The sequence below is a fragment of the Pempheris klunzingeri genome, chromosome 19 (assembly GCF_042242105.1).
Source record: "Pempheris klunzingeri isolate RE-2024b chromosome 19, fPemKlu1.hap1, whole genome shotgun sequence".
NCBI lineage: Eukaryota > Metazoa > Chordata > Actinopteri > Acropomatiformes > Pempheridae > Pempheris > Pempheris klunzingeri.
In genome coordinates, this window is record NC_092030.1 from 21951303 (window position 1) to 21970712 (window position 19410).

Sequence of the window (19410 nt, forward strand, 5' to 3'; positions counted from 1 at the left end):
AACGGCTGTTTGTGGTTAAACTTTAGCAATTAATAGTAAAAGTACACATGTATTTTAATATCTTATGTGCAAAACATATGATGAACCTATAAGACACCAAGCTTTATTCTAAGATAAGATAAATAATACATACAGCCAAGACAGAGGAAGTATAAAAACAGAAGCAATATAATATATAAAGAGGGAATATTAAAAACAGAGGGGGGAGATATTAGAAGGTGCTATTTATGTTTTGTAAAACCTTTAACCACAGGTGTGAGACAGATATAACAAGGTAGAGAGTAATGTAAAGAGGAAGTACCTGCGTTTAGTTAAAGGACCTTTGTTGTAGCTGCAGCAGCGGCCACCAGGCGGCAGCCGAGTGACGTACTGCTGATTTATGATGACGTATATATATAAACAGGCATCTACGTCATCCACATGCGACCGCAGTCCGCAGTTGTTTTCAGTGTGTAGATCAACACAACAGCGGGTCGGAAACATGGAGACGGTGATAATAAGAGAGTGGGGCATGTTTTTAGGTTTTTAGGGGTCTCTGTGTGCTCTTGGTGGGTGTGTTGGAGGTTTCTCACACACTTTTAGCCACAGCTGCTGTGTAAATGCAGACCGGGCTCCTCTGTGGCTGCACGTGGTGACGTTCACGGTCCGGTCCGACGGGTTTCTGCTCAAAACAGGCGACGAGAAACAAGCAGCTGAACGAAATGTCCAGACACGGAAGGAAGAACGGGATACCGGACAGGTGAGGCCCGGTTCCTCTGCTCTCACGGTAAAACCGGAGCTCCTTTCGGCTGTTCGGTTAGTTCAGACCGATGAGGCGTTTGAGTCCCTGTGGGGATGAAAACAGTCTTTCTGTCCTCAGGGAGCCGCTCCAGTCTCCTCCTCAGGGAGCTGTCGGTGTGTTTGGGCTTCCTGCGCCGCTTTAAAGGCCTAAAACTTCCAGCTGTACCGGTTTGAACGTGATGAAATGATTGTGGCTGCAGGAGCTCATCATACTTCCACTTTCTAACAGGGTGTGTGGCGTTCAGGGACCCAGCTGGTGCTTCAGGGTGGTGCCACATCAGTATTTCTGATTTACAGGGACACACAGGGAGTGTGTTCAGGCTCCACACAGCTCCAGCTGTCATGTGGAGCTTCTAGAGTTGGAAAAGGGCTTAAATTCTTGTTGCACTAATGTAGGTTTGATATTCCTTCATTAGTCCCTCAGCGGGGAAGTTTAGTGTTCCAGCGTAAAAGGAGAGCATCAGTATGAACCAGTGAATATTAAACTAAGTGATATTAACAGGAGGATATAAAGTGCCCTTACTGAAATATGGTGAATATAATAAAGTGTCTGACTGAAAAGTGAAATGATTTGAGTGTGTTTGACTTTGGATTCAGACCTGGAGCCTGATTTGATCGTCAGACCTGCAGTGTTAGATCATGGTGTTAGATTTATGTTTAAAGGACGTCGGTCTGTCTCTCAGTGCTGTCTGTCTGTCTGACTTCCTGTCTGTGGAAGTGGTTCTAGTTTATCACACAAACAGGAAGAAACAGGCCGTTCTCTTGTGGAGGAAACCAGGAGGAAGATGACTGAATGAGGTGATTAAATCAAGAGCATCATTAGTGTGTGTGTGTGTGTGTGTGTGTGTGTGTGTGTCTGTGTGTGTGTGTCTGTGTGTCTGTGTGTGTGTGTGTCTGTGTGTGTGTGTGTGTGTGTGTGTGTGTGTCCTACAGGTGGCTGGATTACAAAGCTGTGGGGAAACGACTTCATGGGACTCGTTTCATTGCCTTCAAAGTTCCTCTGAAACAGGTCAGGAGCGCTGAGATAGACTGACAGATGTTTGTTTTAGAGCTACAGCTGCTGATGAAGGTGTGTCTGTCTGTCTGTCTGTCTGTCTGTCTGTCTCTCTCTCTCTCTGTGTTCTGCAGCCTCTGAACCGTCGGCTCCCCCGCCCCGATGTGTTCGGCCCGTGGGAGCTGCTGGACGCTCTGGACAAAGAGAAGCAGGAGCTGGGTCTGATCATCGACCTGACCTTCACCACACGCTACTACAAACTGCAGGTAAACGACCGCGAGCGCCTCGACGCCTTTTCTTTTCCCGCTTTCGAGGGGCGGGGGCGGACACGTGTGCTGTGCTCTGTGTGTGCAGGACGTCCCGGAGTCGCTGCTGTGTGTGAAGATCTTCACGGCCGGTCACGAGGTTCCCAGCGACGAGACGATCCTGAGCTTCAAACGCACCGTGCGTCGGTTTCTACGGGACAACGCAGAGAACGGTGAGAGAAGGGGACACGTCAGTGTTATTCTCTAATGGGGGGGGGGCACCAAAGGGTTTTTAACACCATGACGACCAGAGGTTCATCTGGGATGGAGAAACACTCTGACTGTGACTTTAGCTGCTGTCTGTAGCTGCAGCACAACAAAGCAGGAAGTACATCCAAGAAACACATTTAAAGCAGCAGAAGAAGAAACGAGGCCTGTTTGATCCTGTTAGAAACACATTTAAAGCAGCAGAAGAAGAAACGCGGCCTGTTTGATCCTGTTAGAAACACATTTAAAGCAGCAGAAGAAGAAACGCGGCCCGTTTGATCCTGTTAGAAACACATTTAAAGCAGCAGAAGAAGAAACGAGGCCCGTCTGATCCTGTTAGAAACACATTTAAAGCAGCAGCAGAAGAAGAAACGCGGCCCGTTTGATCCTGTTAGAAACACATTTAAAGCAGCAGAAGAAGAAACGCGGCCTGTTTGATCCTGTTAGAAGCTTCAGTGTGACTGGCTGGTTAACCGTCCTCTCCTCTGCAGACAAGCTGATCGGAGTCCACTGCACCCACGGGCTGAACCGCACCGGCTACCTGATCTGCAGGTACCTGATCGATGTGGATGGGATGGATCCTGAAGAGGCGGTGGAGTGTGAGTCCTCGTCTCTCTGTCTCTGCTCTAATGTGTGTCGGGCTCATTTCTGAATGACAGTTTAACATCTTTAATTTTGTTGTCAGTGTTTAACTCCTCGCGGGGCCACGCTATAGAGAGACTGAACTACCTAGAGGACCTCCAACGTGGACCCAAGAGGAGGTGACACACACACACACATACACACACACACACTTGTTTACACATGTTTAGATTCAGACTTGTCCTTTCTGAGGATGTCGTTAGAGCTGATGTCTCACCAATAAACGCCCATAAATCTGATTAGAAATATCATGTATCTGCAGAACCTGCCTGAGAATCTTTATATTTTTAAGTTGTCTTCAGTGTCTCAGTGATCCAGTGGTGGGTGTCTGTACATCAGTGGGTCAGGTGCTGACAGGTGCTGCTAACAGCTGATTCGGCTCATTTTAAATGGAGCTAATTTGCCAAAACATTTAAAAAAAACACTCACTGAATCCACCGCAGGTTAATAGTTCCTGTTTACACCTCCCAAAGCATGATGGGAGCTGCCTGAGGGGGGGCCCACAGTCATAGATCTGTAACAGCTTGATTTGACCGTCCAGGGTGTTTCCTGATCCGTCTCTCGTGGTCTTTCTCCAACAGTAACGAGGGGATGGAGAAGTCAGAGCAGGAGCCAATGAGAGGCCTCGCTGCACACCGGCCGTCAGACTGCGACGACAGAGAGGAGCGACAACCACACCTCAACGACTCCTGGGAGCACAGGTGGGGAGTCGTGGGAAACCTGGAAAACTGACCTTTCAAAATCCTATTTTGTAGTCATGGAAGGAAGGTCACCGGCCGGAAGTCTCTGGCTGTCCACTGCTTTGTTTAACCATTCTCTAGAAAGCTACCAGACTCCATTGACAAAAACACAAATTTTACAGGGCAGTTGCTGGTCTACAGCTGCCTCAGGTGGTTAGTTACTTTATGTTACTGTGTGAATTTGGTGTTTCAAAGAGTTAGTTTGGATCCAATACAGTATTTGTGTAACAAACAATAACACAAAAAATCTAACAGATCAATACACGACTCCCGTGTTCCACGTGGTAAAATTACTATTTTTGTCAATAGAGTCTGGTGTGTTGGAATAACAGTCTGAGCGCAGTTTCCCCAAAGGATTTAAGAATCAGACGCAGGTTTAAAGGTACCAGATTTACCTTTTAGATATAAAACGAAACAACAGTTTGAGCCTCTGAGGGAAACGACGTTCATGCTCCCCTCAGGATGAGCTGTAATGACATCATGGTCTTAACTCTTTGTATTTACTAACACCCCCCCCCCCTGTCTTTCCCTCCAGCAGACCTTTCCCTCCAAGAGGGACAAACCACCGCTCACATCACCCCCATCCACTTGACGGCCTCCTTCCCAGCCCAGCGTTACTACCCCGACCTCCTTCCTTTCCACCAATGGGAGCCCCTCACTACCACCCGTACCAGTGGACGCCCCCCCACCCCGACAGCCCGTGGAGGAGACCCAGATATGCTCCAGCGGAGCCGGGGTGGAGTCCATCCCTCCGCTGGCAGGAGGACAGGAGGAGAGCTCCTCCTCCTCCCCCACTCCCCCGATACTCCCCTCACTGGACCAGCGAGTCCAGCGGCGTCCGTGACAGAGCTGATGAGGACTGGACCAGACGGAGGCACCACCACCACAGACAGTCAGACAGACAGTCAGACAGACAGTCAGACAGACAGTCAGACAGACAGACAGACAGACAGACAGACAGACAGACACAGAGTGAACACGTATGACGACTACTAGTCGGAGCGGGAACTCTGAAACAAGATCCTTTTATTCAGTTACACACAGTATTTGTACATTTTAAGAAATGGAGCCCTATTTCTAACACATCCTGGTGTGTGAGTGACTGGTAGGTAGTAAAAGTGTTGGAACTGGTCCAGTAGATCACCTCAGCCAGCAGCCACCAAACGGGCTGCAATGGCTGCAACGTGATCCTTTGGGACAACTGCACCTGATCACAGTAGGTCCACTAAAAGAGCTTGTTTGATCCACTGACAGGCTCAGAGTGTTATTCTAAGTGTGTGACAGCATCATGGAAAGGATCCCTACAGAGAGAGACCTGGAAGATCCTTTTGGTTTAACCACAAACAGCACACACACCAGACTACATTCACTAAAACAGGGATTTTAGAGAACAGGACACAGGTGTGCACTATGTTACTGCTGCCTCGACGCACAAAATACGGAGGTAGTTTGGATCTGAATGAACCATTTAAGGCATCAAAGTCACACAAAGACAAACAAACTAGCTGATGGAGGCAGCAGCAGAGCAGCAGCTCCTGTGCTCTGTGAGCTAAAATCCCTGTTTTAGTGAATGTAGTCTGGTGTGTGTGCAGAGAGCGATAGAACGGCTGTTTGTGGTTAAACCAAAAGGATCTTCCAGGTCTGTCTGGTCCAGCCATTGATGCTCATCGACTGTCTGCTGAATCTACTGGACCAGTTTCAAATGTTTGTGTGCGTACCAGAGACTTTGAACCCAAAACATGGAGGAATGGAGCCCAGGTTTACGGAAATGTAAGTTATCCTTTAATATTTGGAGTGTAATGTTTAAGGGGGCATTTTCATGAAATTATTACAAGATGTTGACCACCTTAAAAGGCTTATCATCTTTAAAAGTGTCGTCACGCGGCCTGATTCCACTGACAGAGCTTTTGGTTGATAGATGTCCCGAGCCGATCCAAGTATCCTGTTTTAATGGATCGGTTAAAATAAAGCAGATGAAAATCTAAACTTTGCTGTGGTTTTTCATTGCAGCCTGTTTGATGCACAGGAAAGTTTTCACCAGCTCAGAACTCTGCTGGAGATGAGATTAAAGTAGGAAGTAGTATTTTTAAACCATCTTTGTGTCTTTACATCAGAAATAATAAATAACAGTAGGAGAATATTTACAGTTAAAGTTTATTACTTAGTTATTTAATAAACTGAGGAATAATAATAATTCAGTTTTAGGAGAAAAGTTGAGTTCTCTGGTTTTGATTTAGAAATGTTCTCTTTCAGAATAAAAGACTTAACATTTATGGACCTTAAACTGTAGAAAAGAAGTGTTTGTGTAAATTTAACCTCATTATGAGTTCATGTGTTTACTGACCGCTTCAATTATTCATTAAGAGGAAAGAAACATTTATGAGAAGTTTAATATTGATGGTAAAACTGTTGAACCTCTTTTCTATTTGATGGAAAATCATGAATGTAAATCTAAATAAAAAGAGGCCACAGAACTAATTAGTTTTCTTTTATTCTGTGTCATTTTCTAACTGCACTCACAGTTTGATGCATGTGAAGGTGACTGCATGACTTGAACATGATGCAATGAAAGAAAGTGAACTAGAAGTGAAGCAGGTAGTCAGAGCGCCACCTTCTGGATGAGCACAGCAACAGGTGAAACACCAGCAGACAGACTGAGTGAATGAGAAACAGGATTTAAAAGCTTAATTAAAGTGACAGTTTGAGTGTTTCTGGATGTTTCTGAGTCTAAATCAGAGACAATCTGGAGCCTTTGGTTGTTTCCAGCTGCCGTCATGCTGCAGCCGCTGCGTCCCACTGCGCATGCGCCGAAGTTGTCACGACTCGGCCGCCGCAGCAGGTGAAGACGGCCGCAGGTGGAAACATGGCGATGAAGGCGCTCAGAGGGATGGTGAACGGGGCCATGAGCGAGCTCTCCTCCGCCGTCAGCGGGAGCAGGCCGACGGCAGCAGGCCCCCCCACCGCCGCTGCATCATCCGCCGCCTCCCGGGAGCAGGTGATGGCCGTGAGCCGGGACTATATCTCCCAGCCCCGCATCAGTGAGTCCCCCCCCCCACCAAATACCTCTGAGCATCGGCTGCAGCACTGACATGACTGTGAAGATTTATTAGAGTTATTGTCATTTTTCATGCAAAAATATCAGTTTTTCTTCTCAGGTGTGAACAGTGTGTGTTTTTATTCTGCTGCAGTGATGGAGGAAGTGATCAGGTCCTTTAGAGATGGAAAAGTACTAATGACACCCTGAGAATCCTCTGTTACAGGTCAAAGTGGGGAATGTTTCCGCAGTAAAAGTCAGTGAGTATAATGAGGAACATGTAGTTAAAGTGTTTAAAGTAAAAGTGCTCGGTGCAGAAAAGTGTGACACAGTGTGTGACAGCATCATGGAAAGGATCCCTACAGAGAGAGACCTGGAAGATCCTTTTGGTTTAACCACAAACAGCACACACACCAGACTACATTCACTAAAACAGGGATTTTAGAGAACAGAACACAGGAGCTGCTGGTCTGCTGCTGCCTCGATCTGTTAGTTTGTTTCTGTCATTGTGTGTGTGTTGGTGATCGAAGGATCAGTTCAGATCAAACAAAACATTTGTCTAACACACAAGAACACAAACACACTACCTGATGGAGGCAGCAGCAGAGCAGCAGCTCCTGTGTCCTGTTCTCTAAAATCCCTGTTTTAGTGAATGTAGTCTGGTGTGTGTGCTGTTTGTGGTTAAACCAAAAGGATCTTCCAGGTCTCTCTCTGTAGGGATCCTTTCCATGATGCTGTCACACACTTAGAATAACACTCTGGACTCATCTGTTATGTCGACTTTGGACGTACATTGATGGGTTCAGTCACTTTGAGCTTTTGGCTTTTAAACCATTAGTGAAATAAAAGAAGACATTTGATTTTATAAAGTTCAGCTTTTGGCATTCTTCATGATTTTCTGACATCTTATTGCCCTCTTGGTGAATTTCTGGTGGAAATACTGTGTAGCTGCAGCTCTGCTCAGTGTGTGGGCCTCAGTGGGATAAAAATACGTCCACTCTGTACTCTCCGCTGTGATGATGAGAAGCACCACCAGTGTCATTTACGAGCCTTTAGAGAAACCTGACTCGACCGGCTGACTATTTTCCTCATAAAGTAAAGTAAAATGGCAAAATGATTAATTTTCCGTTCATCAGCATATTGATCCAGCCCTAATCTATTCACCTATCAGTCACTGGATGACACCGCAGATCTGCTTTCTGCTCATATTTGGGTTTTATTATCTGTCTTAAAGGGACAGCGGATTATTTGAAGTGTGGTTCTGAGGTCAGTGTAGTACCAACAGTAGAGGGATGTTTAGCCTCTAATGAAAAGATCCACCTGAAATAAATCAAAATCAGTTTAAGTGCAGGTCATATTCAAGATATTTTCACTGCTTTACTTTATCTGACAGCATCATGGAAAGGATCCCTACAGAGAGAGACCTGGAAGATCCTTTTGGTTTAACCACAAACAGCACACACACCAGACTACATTCACTAAAACAGGGATTTTAGCTCAGAGTTGCTGGTCTGCTGCTGCCTCCATCAGTCAGTTTGTTTGTCTTATTTTCTTTTACACAAATACTGTGTTGGTTCTGAACCAACCCTTTAAAACACCAAAATCATACAATAACTCAAACAAACTAATAAATTGAGGCAGCAGCAGAGCAGCAGCTCCTGTGCTCTGCAAGGTAAAATCCCTGTTTTAGTGAATGTAGTCTGGTGTGTGTGCTGTTTGTGGTTAAACCGAAAGGATCTTCCAGGTCTCTCTCTGTAGGGATCCTTTCCATGATGCTGTCACACACTTAGAATAACACTCTGAGCCTGTCAGTGGATCAAACAAGCTCTTTTAGTTTGGTGTCTGCTGGCTGAGGTGATCTACTGGACCAGTTCCAACACTTTTACTACCTACCAGTCACTCAGACACCAGGATGTGGACAGAGAGGTCCACTGATCTGTGTTTGAACTGCCTCCAACTTCCTGTTCTCTGCACCCTCAGCCTATAAAACAGTGTCTGGAGTCAACGGCCCGCTGGTGATTTTGGATCAGGTGAAGGTAAGGACGACTAAACATCTCAGGTGACCCACGTCTGTATTCACACTTTACATGTTTTCCCGACACATCGTCTGAAATACAGTTTGGAGTATGTAGATGAAGGTTTTCCTGTAGCTGATGCTCGTGTGTCCCTGCTTCGCTCCACCAGTTCCCGCGGTACGCAGAGATCGTCCACCTCACTCTGCCTGATGGGACCAAGAGGAGCGGGCAGGTGCTGGAGGTCACCGGCTCCAAAGCTGTGGTGCAGGTGCTGTGATCTCAACGACATGCATGGATTGTTATGAGATTTAATTCAGACATTCAGAGCTGCTAGCGTGACTCCTCGTCCCCTGTTTGTGGTTCCCCTAAAGTTTTGGGCTGGGGCTCATCTGGTTTCATGAGCCACCAGACTTCATTGACAAAAACAGTGAATTTACCTCACAGAACATGGGAGTTGCTGGTCTGCTGCTGCCTCCATCAGATAGTTTATTTCTGTTATTGTGTGACTTTGGTGTTTTAAAGGGTTAGTTTGGATCCACCGCAATATTTGTGTTGTATTACAATAATACAAATAAACCTAAACAAATGAGGGGCAGTCGACTGGCAACTCTTGTGCTCTATCGTGTAAAATCCCTGTTTTAGTGAATGTAGTCTGGTGTGTGTGCTGTTTGTGGTTAAACCAAAAGGATCTTCCAGGTCTCTCTCTGTAGGGATCCTTTCCATGATGCTGTCACACACTTGTAGACTTGTGACCTTTACTTCCAGCACTTTTAGTACCTACCAGTCACTTAGACACCACAGTGTGTACAAACAGGACATAACATGTACATGTATATAGCAGAAGCTGCTGCTCCGGTGATGTGATTAACACACAGCTCAGGTTTATTTATTCCCTCGTCTGGTCTCTGCTCCGTCACTCTGCTCCGTCACTCTGCTCCGTCACTCTGCTCCTCCTGCAGGTGTTTGAGGGGACGTCAGGTATCGACGCAAAGAAGACGAGCTGTGAGTTCACCGGAGACATCTTACGGACGCCCGTCTCTGAGGACATGTTGGGTACGACACACAGCACACTGACCACGTCCAGGTCACGTCGGTACCTGTGACAGTTAGTTAGACATATCGTGTGTGTGTGTGTGTGTGTGTGTGTGTGTGTGTGTGTGTGTGTGTGTGTGTGTGTGTGTGTGTGTGTGTGTGTGTGTGTGTGTGCAGGCCGTGTGTTTAATGGATCTGGTAAACCGATCGACAGAGGACCAGCCGTCCTGGCTGAAGACTTCTTGGACATCATGGGTACGTTTGTGTGAGCAGTAACTGAAAACAGCTGCAGGACAGAGTACATCTACTCAGGTTAGAAGTACTCGGCACACATGAGGAGTGTCTACCTGTTAAAGGGGAGTTTCTTCTGTTAAAGGGGAGTTTCTTCTTGTTAAAGGGGAGTTTCTTCCTGTTACAGGGGGGTTTCTTCCTGTTAAAGGGAAGTTTCTTCTGTTAAAGGGGAGTTTCTTCCTGTTACAGGGGGGTTTCTTCCTGTTAAAGGGAAGTTTCTTCTGTTACAGGGGAGTTTCTTCCTGTTAAAGGGGAGTTTCTTCCTGTTACAGGGAAGTTTCTTCTGTTAAAGGGGAGTTTCTTCCTGTTAAAGGGGAGTTTCTTCTGTTACAGGGGAGCTTCTTCCTGTTAAAGGGGAGTTTCTTCTGTTACGGGGAGTTTCTTCCTGTTAAAGGGGAGTTTCTTCTGTTACAGGGGAGCTTCTTCCTGTTAAAGGGGAGTTTCTTCTGTTACAGGGAGTTTCTTCCTGTTAAAGGGGAGTTTCTTCTGTTACAGGGGAGTTTCTTCCTGTTAAAGGGGAGTTTCTTCTGTTACAGGGGAGTTTCTTCCTGTTAAAGGGGAGTTTCTTCTGTTACAGGGGAGCTTCTTCCTGTTAAATGGGAGTTTCTTCTGTTACAGGGGAGTTTCTTCCTGTTAAAGGGGAGTTTCTTCTGTTACAGGGGAGTTTCTTCCTGTTAAAGGGGAGTTTCTTCTGTTACAGGGGAGCTTCTTCCTGTTAAAGGGGAGTTTCTTCTGTTACAGGGGAGTTTCTTCCTGTTAAAGGGGAGTTTCTTCTGTTACAGGGGAGTTTCTTCTGTTAAAGGGGAGTTTAATTTTGAATCCTTGAATCGTTGGATCTCTTAATTAAAGAGTTTGTTCTTGACCTGCTGTATATCAATGATACTTGTTATTAATTGCTGTATAAATAAAGATTGATTGATTGATAATGATCCGCTTCCAGGACAGCCCATAAACCCTCAGTGTCGAATCTACCCAGAGGAGATGATCCAGACCGGCATATCCGCCATCGATGGCATGAACAGCATCGCCAGGGGGCAGAAAATACCCATCTTCTCTGCTGCAGGACTACCACACAATGAGGCACACACACACACACACACACACACACACACACACACACACACACTTCCTGACCGATTTGTTCTGTGTTTCATCTTCAGGGCTGAAACTCAATTACTGTGTATTAATTACATCAATTAATTAATGATCTGTGTCGCCTCCCTGTGAGTTAATTAGCAGAAAGAGTTTCACAGATGAAGGAGTCACTTTGTTCACCCCCCCCCCCCCCCTCCATCCGCTCGGCAGATCGCGGCTCAGATCTGTCGGCAGGCCGGTTTGGTGAAGAAGTCCAAGGACGTGATGGACTACAGCGAGGAGAACTTCGCCATCGTGTTTGCAGCCATGGGGGTGAGAGCGAATCCAGACGCTCCGCTGGTTTTATTCACGCTTAAAGGAACTGAGAGGAAAAGCAAAAAAACAGAAGCATGCACACTAGGACACCGGTCCAGCTAAATGGAACGCAGCCATAAGTAGGGCACTGCCTCCTTCTGAAGGAGGTGTTAGCGTGTTAGCGTGTTAGCATGCTCCTGTTTAAATTAACTTAAACTAAAAACTACAGCACACAGAGGATTCATTGTGTTAGCAGCAGGAAGCTCAGACCGTATCATGTCGGGTCGTTCCTAAACCGAACCGAACGTCACTTCTGGCTCTGAAACCAAGATGGTGACGTCCTGTTTGTCTGGTGTTTCCTGCAGGTGAACATGGAGACCGCCAGGTTCTTTAAGTCGGACTTTGAGGAGAACGGCTCCATGGACAACGTCTGTCTGTTCCTCAACCTGGCCAACGACCCCACGTACGTCCGAGCTCTTACTCATCGCCTCCTCTTCAGTTTCAGTCTGGAAGAGTAAAGGTTAAATGATGGAGGTACCTGTAGCGTGTCAGAGAGGGGCCAGAGTAAACGCCATTATGGGCCAACAGATGGAAAACTAGTGCAAATCTGTATCAGTCTGTATAAAGAAGCGTCCTCTGATTGGTCGGTATCAGTCTGTAAAGAAGCGTCCTCTGATTGGTCGGTATCAGTCTGTATAAAGAAGCGTCCTCTGATTGGTCGGTATCAGTCTGTATAAAGAAGCGTCCTCTGATTGGTCGGTATCAGTCTGTGTAAAGAAGCGTCCTCTGATTGGTCGGTATCAGTCTATAAAGAAGCGTCCTCTGATTGGTCGGTATCAGTCTGTAAAGAAGCGTCCTCTGATTGGTCGGTATCAGTGTGTAAAGAAGCGTCCTCTGATTGGTCAGTATCAGTCTGTATAAAGAAGCGTCCTCTGATTGGTCGGTATCAGTCTGTGTAAAGAAGCGTCCTCTGATTGGTCGGTATCAGTCTATAAAGAAGCGTCCTCTGATTGGTCGGTATCAGTCTGTAAAGAAGCGTCCTCTGATTGGTCGGTATCAGTGTGTAAAGAAGCGTCCTCTGATTGGTCAGTATCAGTCTGTATAAAGAAGCGTCCTCTGATTGGTCGGTATCAGTCTGTGTAAAGAAGCGTCCTCTGATTGGTCGGTATCAGTCTGTATAAAGAAGCGTCCTCTGATTGGTCGGTATCAGTCTATAAAGAAGCGTCCTCTGATTGGTCGGTATCAGTCTGTAAAGAAGCGTCCTCTGATTGGTCGGTATCAGTCTGTATAAAGAAGCGTCCTCTGATTGGTCGGTATCAGTCTGTGTAAAGAAGCGTCCTCTGATTGGTCGGTATCAGTCTATAAAGAAGCGTCCTCTGATTGGTCGGTATCAGTCTATAAAGAAGCGTCCTCTGATTGGTCGGTATCAGTCTGTGTAAAGAAGCGTCCTCTGATTGGTCGGTATCAGTCTGTATAAAGAAGCGTCCTCTGATTGGTCGGTATCAGTCTATAAAGAAGCGTCCTCTGATTGGTCGGTATCAGTCTGTATAAAGAAGCGTCCTCTGATTGGTCGGTATCAGTCTATAAAGAAGCGTCCTCTGATTGGTCGGTATCAGTCTATAAAGAAGCGTCCTCTGATTGGTCGGTATCAGTCTATAAAGAAGCGTCCTCTGATTGGTCGGTATCAGTCTGTATAAAGAAGCGTCCTCTGATTGGTCGGTATCAGTCTGTATAAAGAAGCGTCCTCTGATTGGTCGGTATCAGTCTATAAAGAAGCGTCCTCTGATTGGTCGGTATCAGTCTGTATAAAGAAGCGTCCTCTGATTGGTCGGTATCAGTCTATAAAGAAGCGTCCTCTGATTGGTCGGTATCAGTCTGTATAAAGAAGCGTCCTCTGATTGGTCGGTATCAGTCTATAAAGAAGCGTCCTCTGATTGGTCGGTATCAGTCTGTAAAGAAGCGTCCTCTGATTGGTCGGTATCAGTCTATAAAGAAGCGTCCTCTGATTGGTCGGTATCAGTCTGTATAAAGAAGCGTCCTCTGATTGGTCGGTATCAGTCTGTAAAGAAGCGTCCTCTGATTGGTCGGTATCAGTCTGTGTAAAGAAGCGTCCTCTGATTGGTCGGTATCAGTCTGTAAAGAAGCGTCCTCTGATTGGTCGGTATCAGTCTGTAAAGAAGCGTCCTCTGATTGGTCGGTATCAGTCTGTAAAGAAGCGTCCTCTGATTGGTCGGTATCAGTCTATAAAGAAGCGTCCTCTGATTGGTCGGTATCAGTCTGTAAAGAAGCGTCCTCTGATTGGTCGGTATCAGTCTATAAAGAAGCGTCCTCTGATTGGTCGGTATCAGTCTATAAAGAAGCGTCCTCTGATTGGTCGGTATCAGTCTGTAAAGAAGCGTCCTCTGATTGGTCGGTATCAGTCTGTAAAGAAGCGTCCTCTGATTGGTCGGTATCAGTCTGTAAAGAAGCGTCCTCTGATTGGTCGGTATCAGTCTGTAAAGAAGCGTCCTCTGATTGGTCGGTATCAGTCTGTAAAGAAGCGTCCTCTGATTGGTCGGTATCAGTCTGTAAAGAAGCGTCCTCTGATTGGTCGGTATCAGTCTGTAAAGAAGCGTCCTCTGATTGGTCGGTATCAGTCTGTGTAAAGAAGCGTCCTCTGATTGGTCGGTATCAGTCTATAAAGAAGCGTCCTCTGATTGGTCGGTATCAGTCTATAAAGAAGCGTCCTCTGATTGGTCGGTATCAGTCTATAAAGAAGCGTCCTCTGATTGGTCGGTATCAGTCTGTATAAAGAAGCGTCCTCTGATTGGTCGGTATCAGTCTGTAAAGAAGCGTCCTCTGATTGGTCGGTATCAGTCTGTGTAAAGAAGCGTCCTCTGATTGGTCGGTATCAGTCTGTAAAGAAGCGTCCTCTGATTGGTCGGTATCAGTCTATAAAGAAGCGTCCTCTGATTGGTCGGTATCAGTCTGTAAAGAAGCGTCCTCTGATTGGTCGGTATCAGTCTATAAAGAAGCGTCCTCTGATTGGTCGGTATCAGTCTGTATAAAGAAGCGTCCTCTGATTGGTCGGTATCAGTCTGTAAAGAAGCGTCCTCTGATTGGTCGGTATCAGTCTATAAAGAAGCGTCCTCTGATTGGTCGGTATCAGTCTGTATAAAGAAGCGTCCTCTGATTGGTCGGTATCAGTCTGTATAAAGAAGCGTCCTCTGATTGGTCGGTATCAGTCTGTATAAAGAAGCGTCCTCTGATTGGTCGGTATCAGTCTGTATAAAGAAGCGTCCTCTGATTGGTCGGTATCAGTCTGTATAAAGAAGCGTCCTCTGATTGGTCGGTATCAGTCTGTAAAGAAGCGTCCTCTGATTGGTCGGTATCAGTCTGTATAAAGAAGCGTCCTCTGATTGGTCGGTATCAGTCTGTATAAAGAAGCGTCCTCTGATTGGTCGGTATCAGTCTGTATGAAGAAGTGTCCTCTGATTGGTCGGTATCAGTCTATAAAGAAGCGTCCTCTGATTGGTCGGTATCAGTCTGTATAAAGAAGCGTCCTCTGATTGGTCGGTATCAGTCTGTATAAAGAAGCGTCCTCTGATTGGTCGGTATCAGTCTATAAAGAAGCGTCCTCTGATTGGTCGGTATCAGTCTGTATAAAGAAGCGTCCTCTGATTGGTCGGTATCAGTCTGTATAAAGAAGTGGTGCAGAAAGAGGTTAAACTCTCCTCTTTGTTGCAGGATCGAGCGAATCATCACTCCCCGCCTGGCTCTGACATCAGCAGAGTACCTGGCCTATCAGTGTGAGAAGCACGTCCTTGTCATCCTCACCGATATGAGCTCCTACGCGGAGGCCCTCCGAGAGGTCAGTGCTTTTATTCTGAAACTGCCGCAGGAAACTGGACATAAATCGTGCATTCATTCATCCAAACTGCGTCTCAGGTGTCTGCGGCCAGAGAGGAGGTGCCGGGCCGGCGAGGTTTCCCCGGTTACATGTACACCGATTTGGCCACCATCTACGAGAGAGCCGGCAGAGTGGAGGGGCGGAGTGGATCCATCACCCAGATCCCCATCCTCACCATGCCCAATGACGGTACTCACCCACACAAGCACCGGCTCACGCTGCCGTCATGTGACGTGGTTACAGCGTGTTCTCGTGTCCCTCAGACATCACTCACCCTATTCCTGACCTGACCGGCTACATCACGGAGGGACAGATCTACGTGGACAGACAGCTTCACAACAGACAGGTGAAGACGCTCAGGTGTGGGAGGGGGCGGGCCTGAGGAGACCCAACATGGTACTGCTGTTACTACTGGAATTCAGAGGCCTGGGCTCCGGTCACATGACCTGGGCTCCAGTCACATGACTTGGTTTATTGACCTCATCATCAGACTTGTTAGGGTTAAATACATGTCAGTTTAACTTGATGTGGGAATAATTGATCCTGACTTGAAACTTTCTCACAATAACGGAAACCTTTATCATAATAATGACTTAGTGTCTCAAAGTAATGAGAAAAATTGTCAGAATAATGAAAAACTCACAAAATAATGACGATATTATATTAATAATCTCAAAATAATTAAAATTTCTTTCATAAAAATGAGAAGTTTTCTCAAAATAATGAGTAACGTTAATATACTAAAGTGAAGACTTGAGATACGAAGTCTTTATTGTGATAAACCTTGTCATTATAATGACTTGCGTGACCCTTTTGGGCTTCCATACTTCTGCATCTTTGCACTATTGAACAAGAACAGAACAAAAAGAACCAGGAACCCGACTGTCAGAGACTTCTTGTGGAAATTGAATCCAGTTTCAGTCAGGACAGGAAGTGTGTGTGAGAGCAGTGGGGTGGAAAACAGCAGATGTAGTTTTTACTGAGAGCTTCTCACTGTCGCTTCAGATTTATCCTCCCATCAACGTGCTGCCGTCTCTCTCTCGACTGATGAAATCTGCCATCGGGGAGGGAATGACCCGCAGAGACCACTCTGACGTCTCCAACCAGCTCGTACGCTCACACACACACACACACACTTCCTGTTTCATCCTGCACACGCTGGCCTTCACTGTCCCTCCCTGAAAACGTGTGTGTGTGTGTGTAGTATGCGTGTTATGCCATAGGGAAGGACGTCCAGGCCATGAAGGCGGTGGTGGGGGAGGAGGCTCTGACGGCCGATGACCTGCTCTATCTGGAGTTCCTGACCAAGTTTGAGAAAAACTTCATCTCCCAAGGTGCAGTGGGGCACAACAAGTCACTCAGAGTTACAGCTGCTTTTCCTCTGAATGATTTGAACATCGTTGATGTTTGGACTGTTGGTTCATAGTGAAGGAGTCACTTTGGGCTTTGGGCAATTGCCCGTCCAAGTACGTTGATATATTGACTGTCTGACAGCATCATGGAAAGGATCCCTACAGAGAGAGACCTGGAAGATCCTTTTGGTTTAACCACAAACAGCACACACACCAGACTACATTCACTAAAACAGGGATTTAAGAGAACAGAACACAGGAGCTGCTGCTCTGCTGCTGCCTCATATTTATTTAGTTTGTTTGTGTTATTGTGTGATTTGGTGTTGTCAAGGGCTACTTCAGATCCAACACAGTATTTGTATAACACACACTGGCACAAGCAAACTTAACTGATCTACGTAGCAGGTGACCAGCGACCTCTAAGCTCTGCAAGCTAAAATCCCTGTTTTAGTGAATGTAGTCTGGTGTGTGTGCTGTTTGTGGTTAAACCAAAAGGATCTTCCAGGTCTCTCTCTGTAGGGATCCTTTCCATGATGCTGTCACACACTTAGAATAACACTCTGAGTCTGTCAGTGGATCAAACAAGCTCTTTTAGTGGACCTACTGGACCAGTTCCAACACTTTTAGTACCTACCAGTCATTTAGACACCAGAATATGTAAATATTTCCCAGGTTTAAACACAATTATTTTATAAAAAGCTCTAAAACTCTGTGAACCATGTAGAAACAACTGTAAATCAATATAATGCATTGATATTGCACCTGTGTTTGTGTGTGCAGGCGCCTATGAGAACAGGACTGTGTTTGAGACTCTGGATGTCGGATGGCAGCTGTTGAGGATCTTCCCCAAAGAGATGCTGAAGAGGATCCCCCAGAGCACCTTGGCTGAGTTTTACCCCCGAGAGGCCAAACATTAACCCGACACGCTCACCTGCGTCTCTTCCAGCCGCTTCCATACGTCCACATGCTGTAAAGTGTTGTGCCGTCACATATGATGCGATGCTGTGACCGTCCTCTCACTCGTGACTGTCATGTGGCCTCGACGACACCATCCCTGCTTTAACAGCCTGAAACACGAGGAGGGAGACGCTCCAAACAGTGTGAGGCAGTGAAAAATGTGTCTGTGTGGGTGGTGATGATGATGATGTCGTGATTGTTGTGCCATGCCTGCGTTTATTTGAAATAACACGACAGAAATGTAAAGAAATCAGTTCACACAACCTTCAGAATCAGACTCTCAGACCAAACTCCTAATAAGAAATGTGGAGTTTAACCAACTAGAGCAGTCACTTTTAAGACTAAGAGTCTGTCTCGCCTCCTTTTCCACACTTTGGAGATAGAGTTTGAAATGTTAAAGGAATAGATCGACATTTTTTTTTAACCCCGTAGAGCAAAAGAGAGCCATTTTAACACTTTGGTTTCAGTGTGGATTAAAGAAACCAGACCAAACAGGGTGATCGGTGAGTTTAGAAGTGCCACCAGGCTAGCTGTTTCTGTATGCTAAGCTAAGCTAAGCTAAGCTAAGCGACGTCTGACTCTTAAGCTCATTCCCCAAAATGTGGAACTGTTCCTTTAAAGCCAACCTGTTGAGTTTTGTACCATTAGCTCATGTATGTCCTTAATTTTGATATTTCTCCTTTGATTTTCTTCACACTTGGATGTGAAATGGTTCCTGTAGATTTATACGCCTCGATAAGACCAGACCTAAAGAGGACGGTGCGATTTACTCACAAATACACACCTGAGCTGTTTGTTCTTTAAGCTCAAAGTGTTTCCAGGCAGCATTTATCTCCTGCAGCTAATTAAGAATCTCACCTGAGTGAACTCATGAAGCCTGATGACAGGCGTGCATGCTCATTAAAAAGTTTTCTGTTGGCGGTCCTTGTACGTGCCATACGACTGTGACACTTTGACAGACTGTCATGTACTGCCATGAAGTACAAGACCCTGTTTGGAAGAATGTGATTTTCTTTTGCACTTGACACAAGCTTTGATATAAATGTTTAAAGAAAGCCATGTCTGTAACAGGAGCCAGAGTAATATAAAGGAGGACTCCTGTATTTTAAACTTGGGCCCTGTTTTTACTTATCCTGGTGTCTGAGTGACTGGTAGGTGGTAAAAGTGTTGGAACTGGTCCAGTAGATCACCTCAGCCAGCAGACACCAAACGGGCTGCAATGGCTGCAACGTGATCCTTTGGGACAACTGCACCTGATCACAGTAGGTCCACACTAAAAGAGTTGTGTGATCCACTGACAGGCTCAGAGTGTTATTCTAAGTGTGTGACAGCATCATGGAAAGGATCCCTACAGAGAGAGACCTGGAAGATCCTTTTGGTTTAACCACAAACAGCACACACACCAGACTACATTCACTAAAACAGGGATTTTAGAGAACAGGACACAGGAGCTGCTGCTCTGCTGACACCTTGATCTGTTTGTTTGTTTGTGTTATTGTGTGAGTTTGGTGTTTTAAAATGTTGGTTAAGAACTAACACAGTGTTTGTCTGACACACTATAACACAAAGAAACTAACCAATCAAGGCAGCAGCAGAGCAGCAGCTCCTGAGTCCTGTTCTCTAAAATCCCCGTTTTAGTGAATGTAGTCTGGTGTGTGTGCTGTTTGTGGTTAAACCAAAAGGATCTTCCAGGTCTCTCTCTGTAGGGATCCTTTCCATGATGCTGTCACACACTTAGAATAACACTCTGAGCCTGTCAGTGGATCAAACAAGCTCTTTTAGT

At 45.9% G+C, this 19410-nt stretch overlaps 1 protein-coding gene across 1 annotated transcript; it reads left to right on the top strand.

Moving 5' to 3' along the window:
- The first annotated feature begins 434 nt into the window (after positions 1–434).
- atp6v1b2 (ATPase H+ transporting V1 subunit B2) lies at positions 435–17587 on the top strand. Its single transcript, XM_070850104.1, has 19 exons — positions 435–739; positions 1714–1789; positions 1909–2040; positions 2129–2252; positions 2778–2864; positions 6644–6706; positions 8683–8738; positions 8887–8985; positions 9677–9770; positions 9927–10004; positions 10981–11120; positions 11346–11447; positions 11795–11892; positions 15156–15279; positions 15357–15507; positions 15582–15664; positions 16324–16428; positions 16523–16652; positions 17451–17587. Exons 1-19 carry the CDS (start codon positions 702–704, stop codon positions 17585–17587), a joined length of 1917 nt encoding a protein of 638 aa, XP_070706205.1. The 5' UTR covers positions 435–701.
- Positions 17588–19410: the final 1823 nt, after the last annotated feature.

Coding starts and splice junctions, on each gene's coding strand:
- atp6v1b2 (XM_070850104.1), top strand. CDS start 702: ATGTCCAGACACGGAAGGAAGAACGGGATACCGGACAG. Junction 740..1,713: donor AAGAACGGGATACCGGACAG/GTGAGGCCCGGT, acceptor TGTGTCCTACAG/GTGGCTGGATTACAAAGCTG. Junction 10,005..10,980: donor AGACTTCTTGGACATCATGG/GTACGTTTGTGT, acceptor ATCCGCTTCCAG/GACAGCCCATAAACCCTCAG.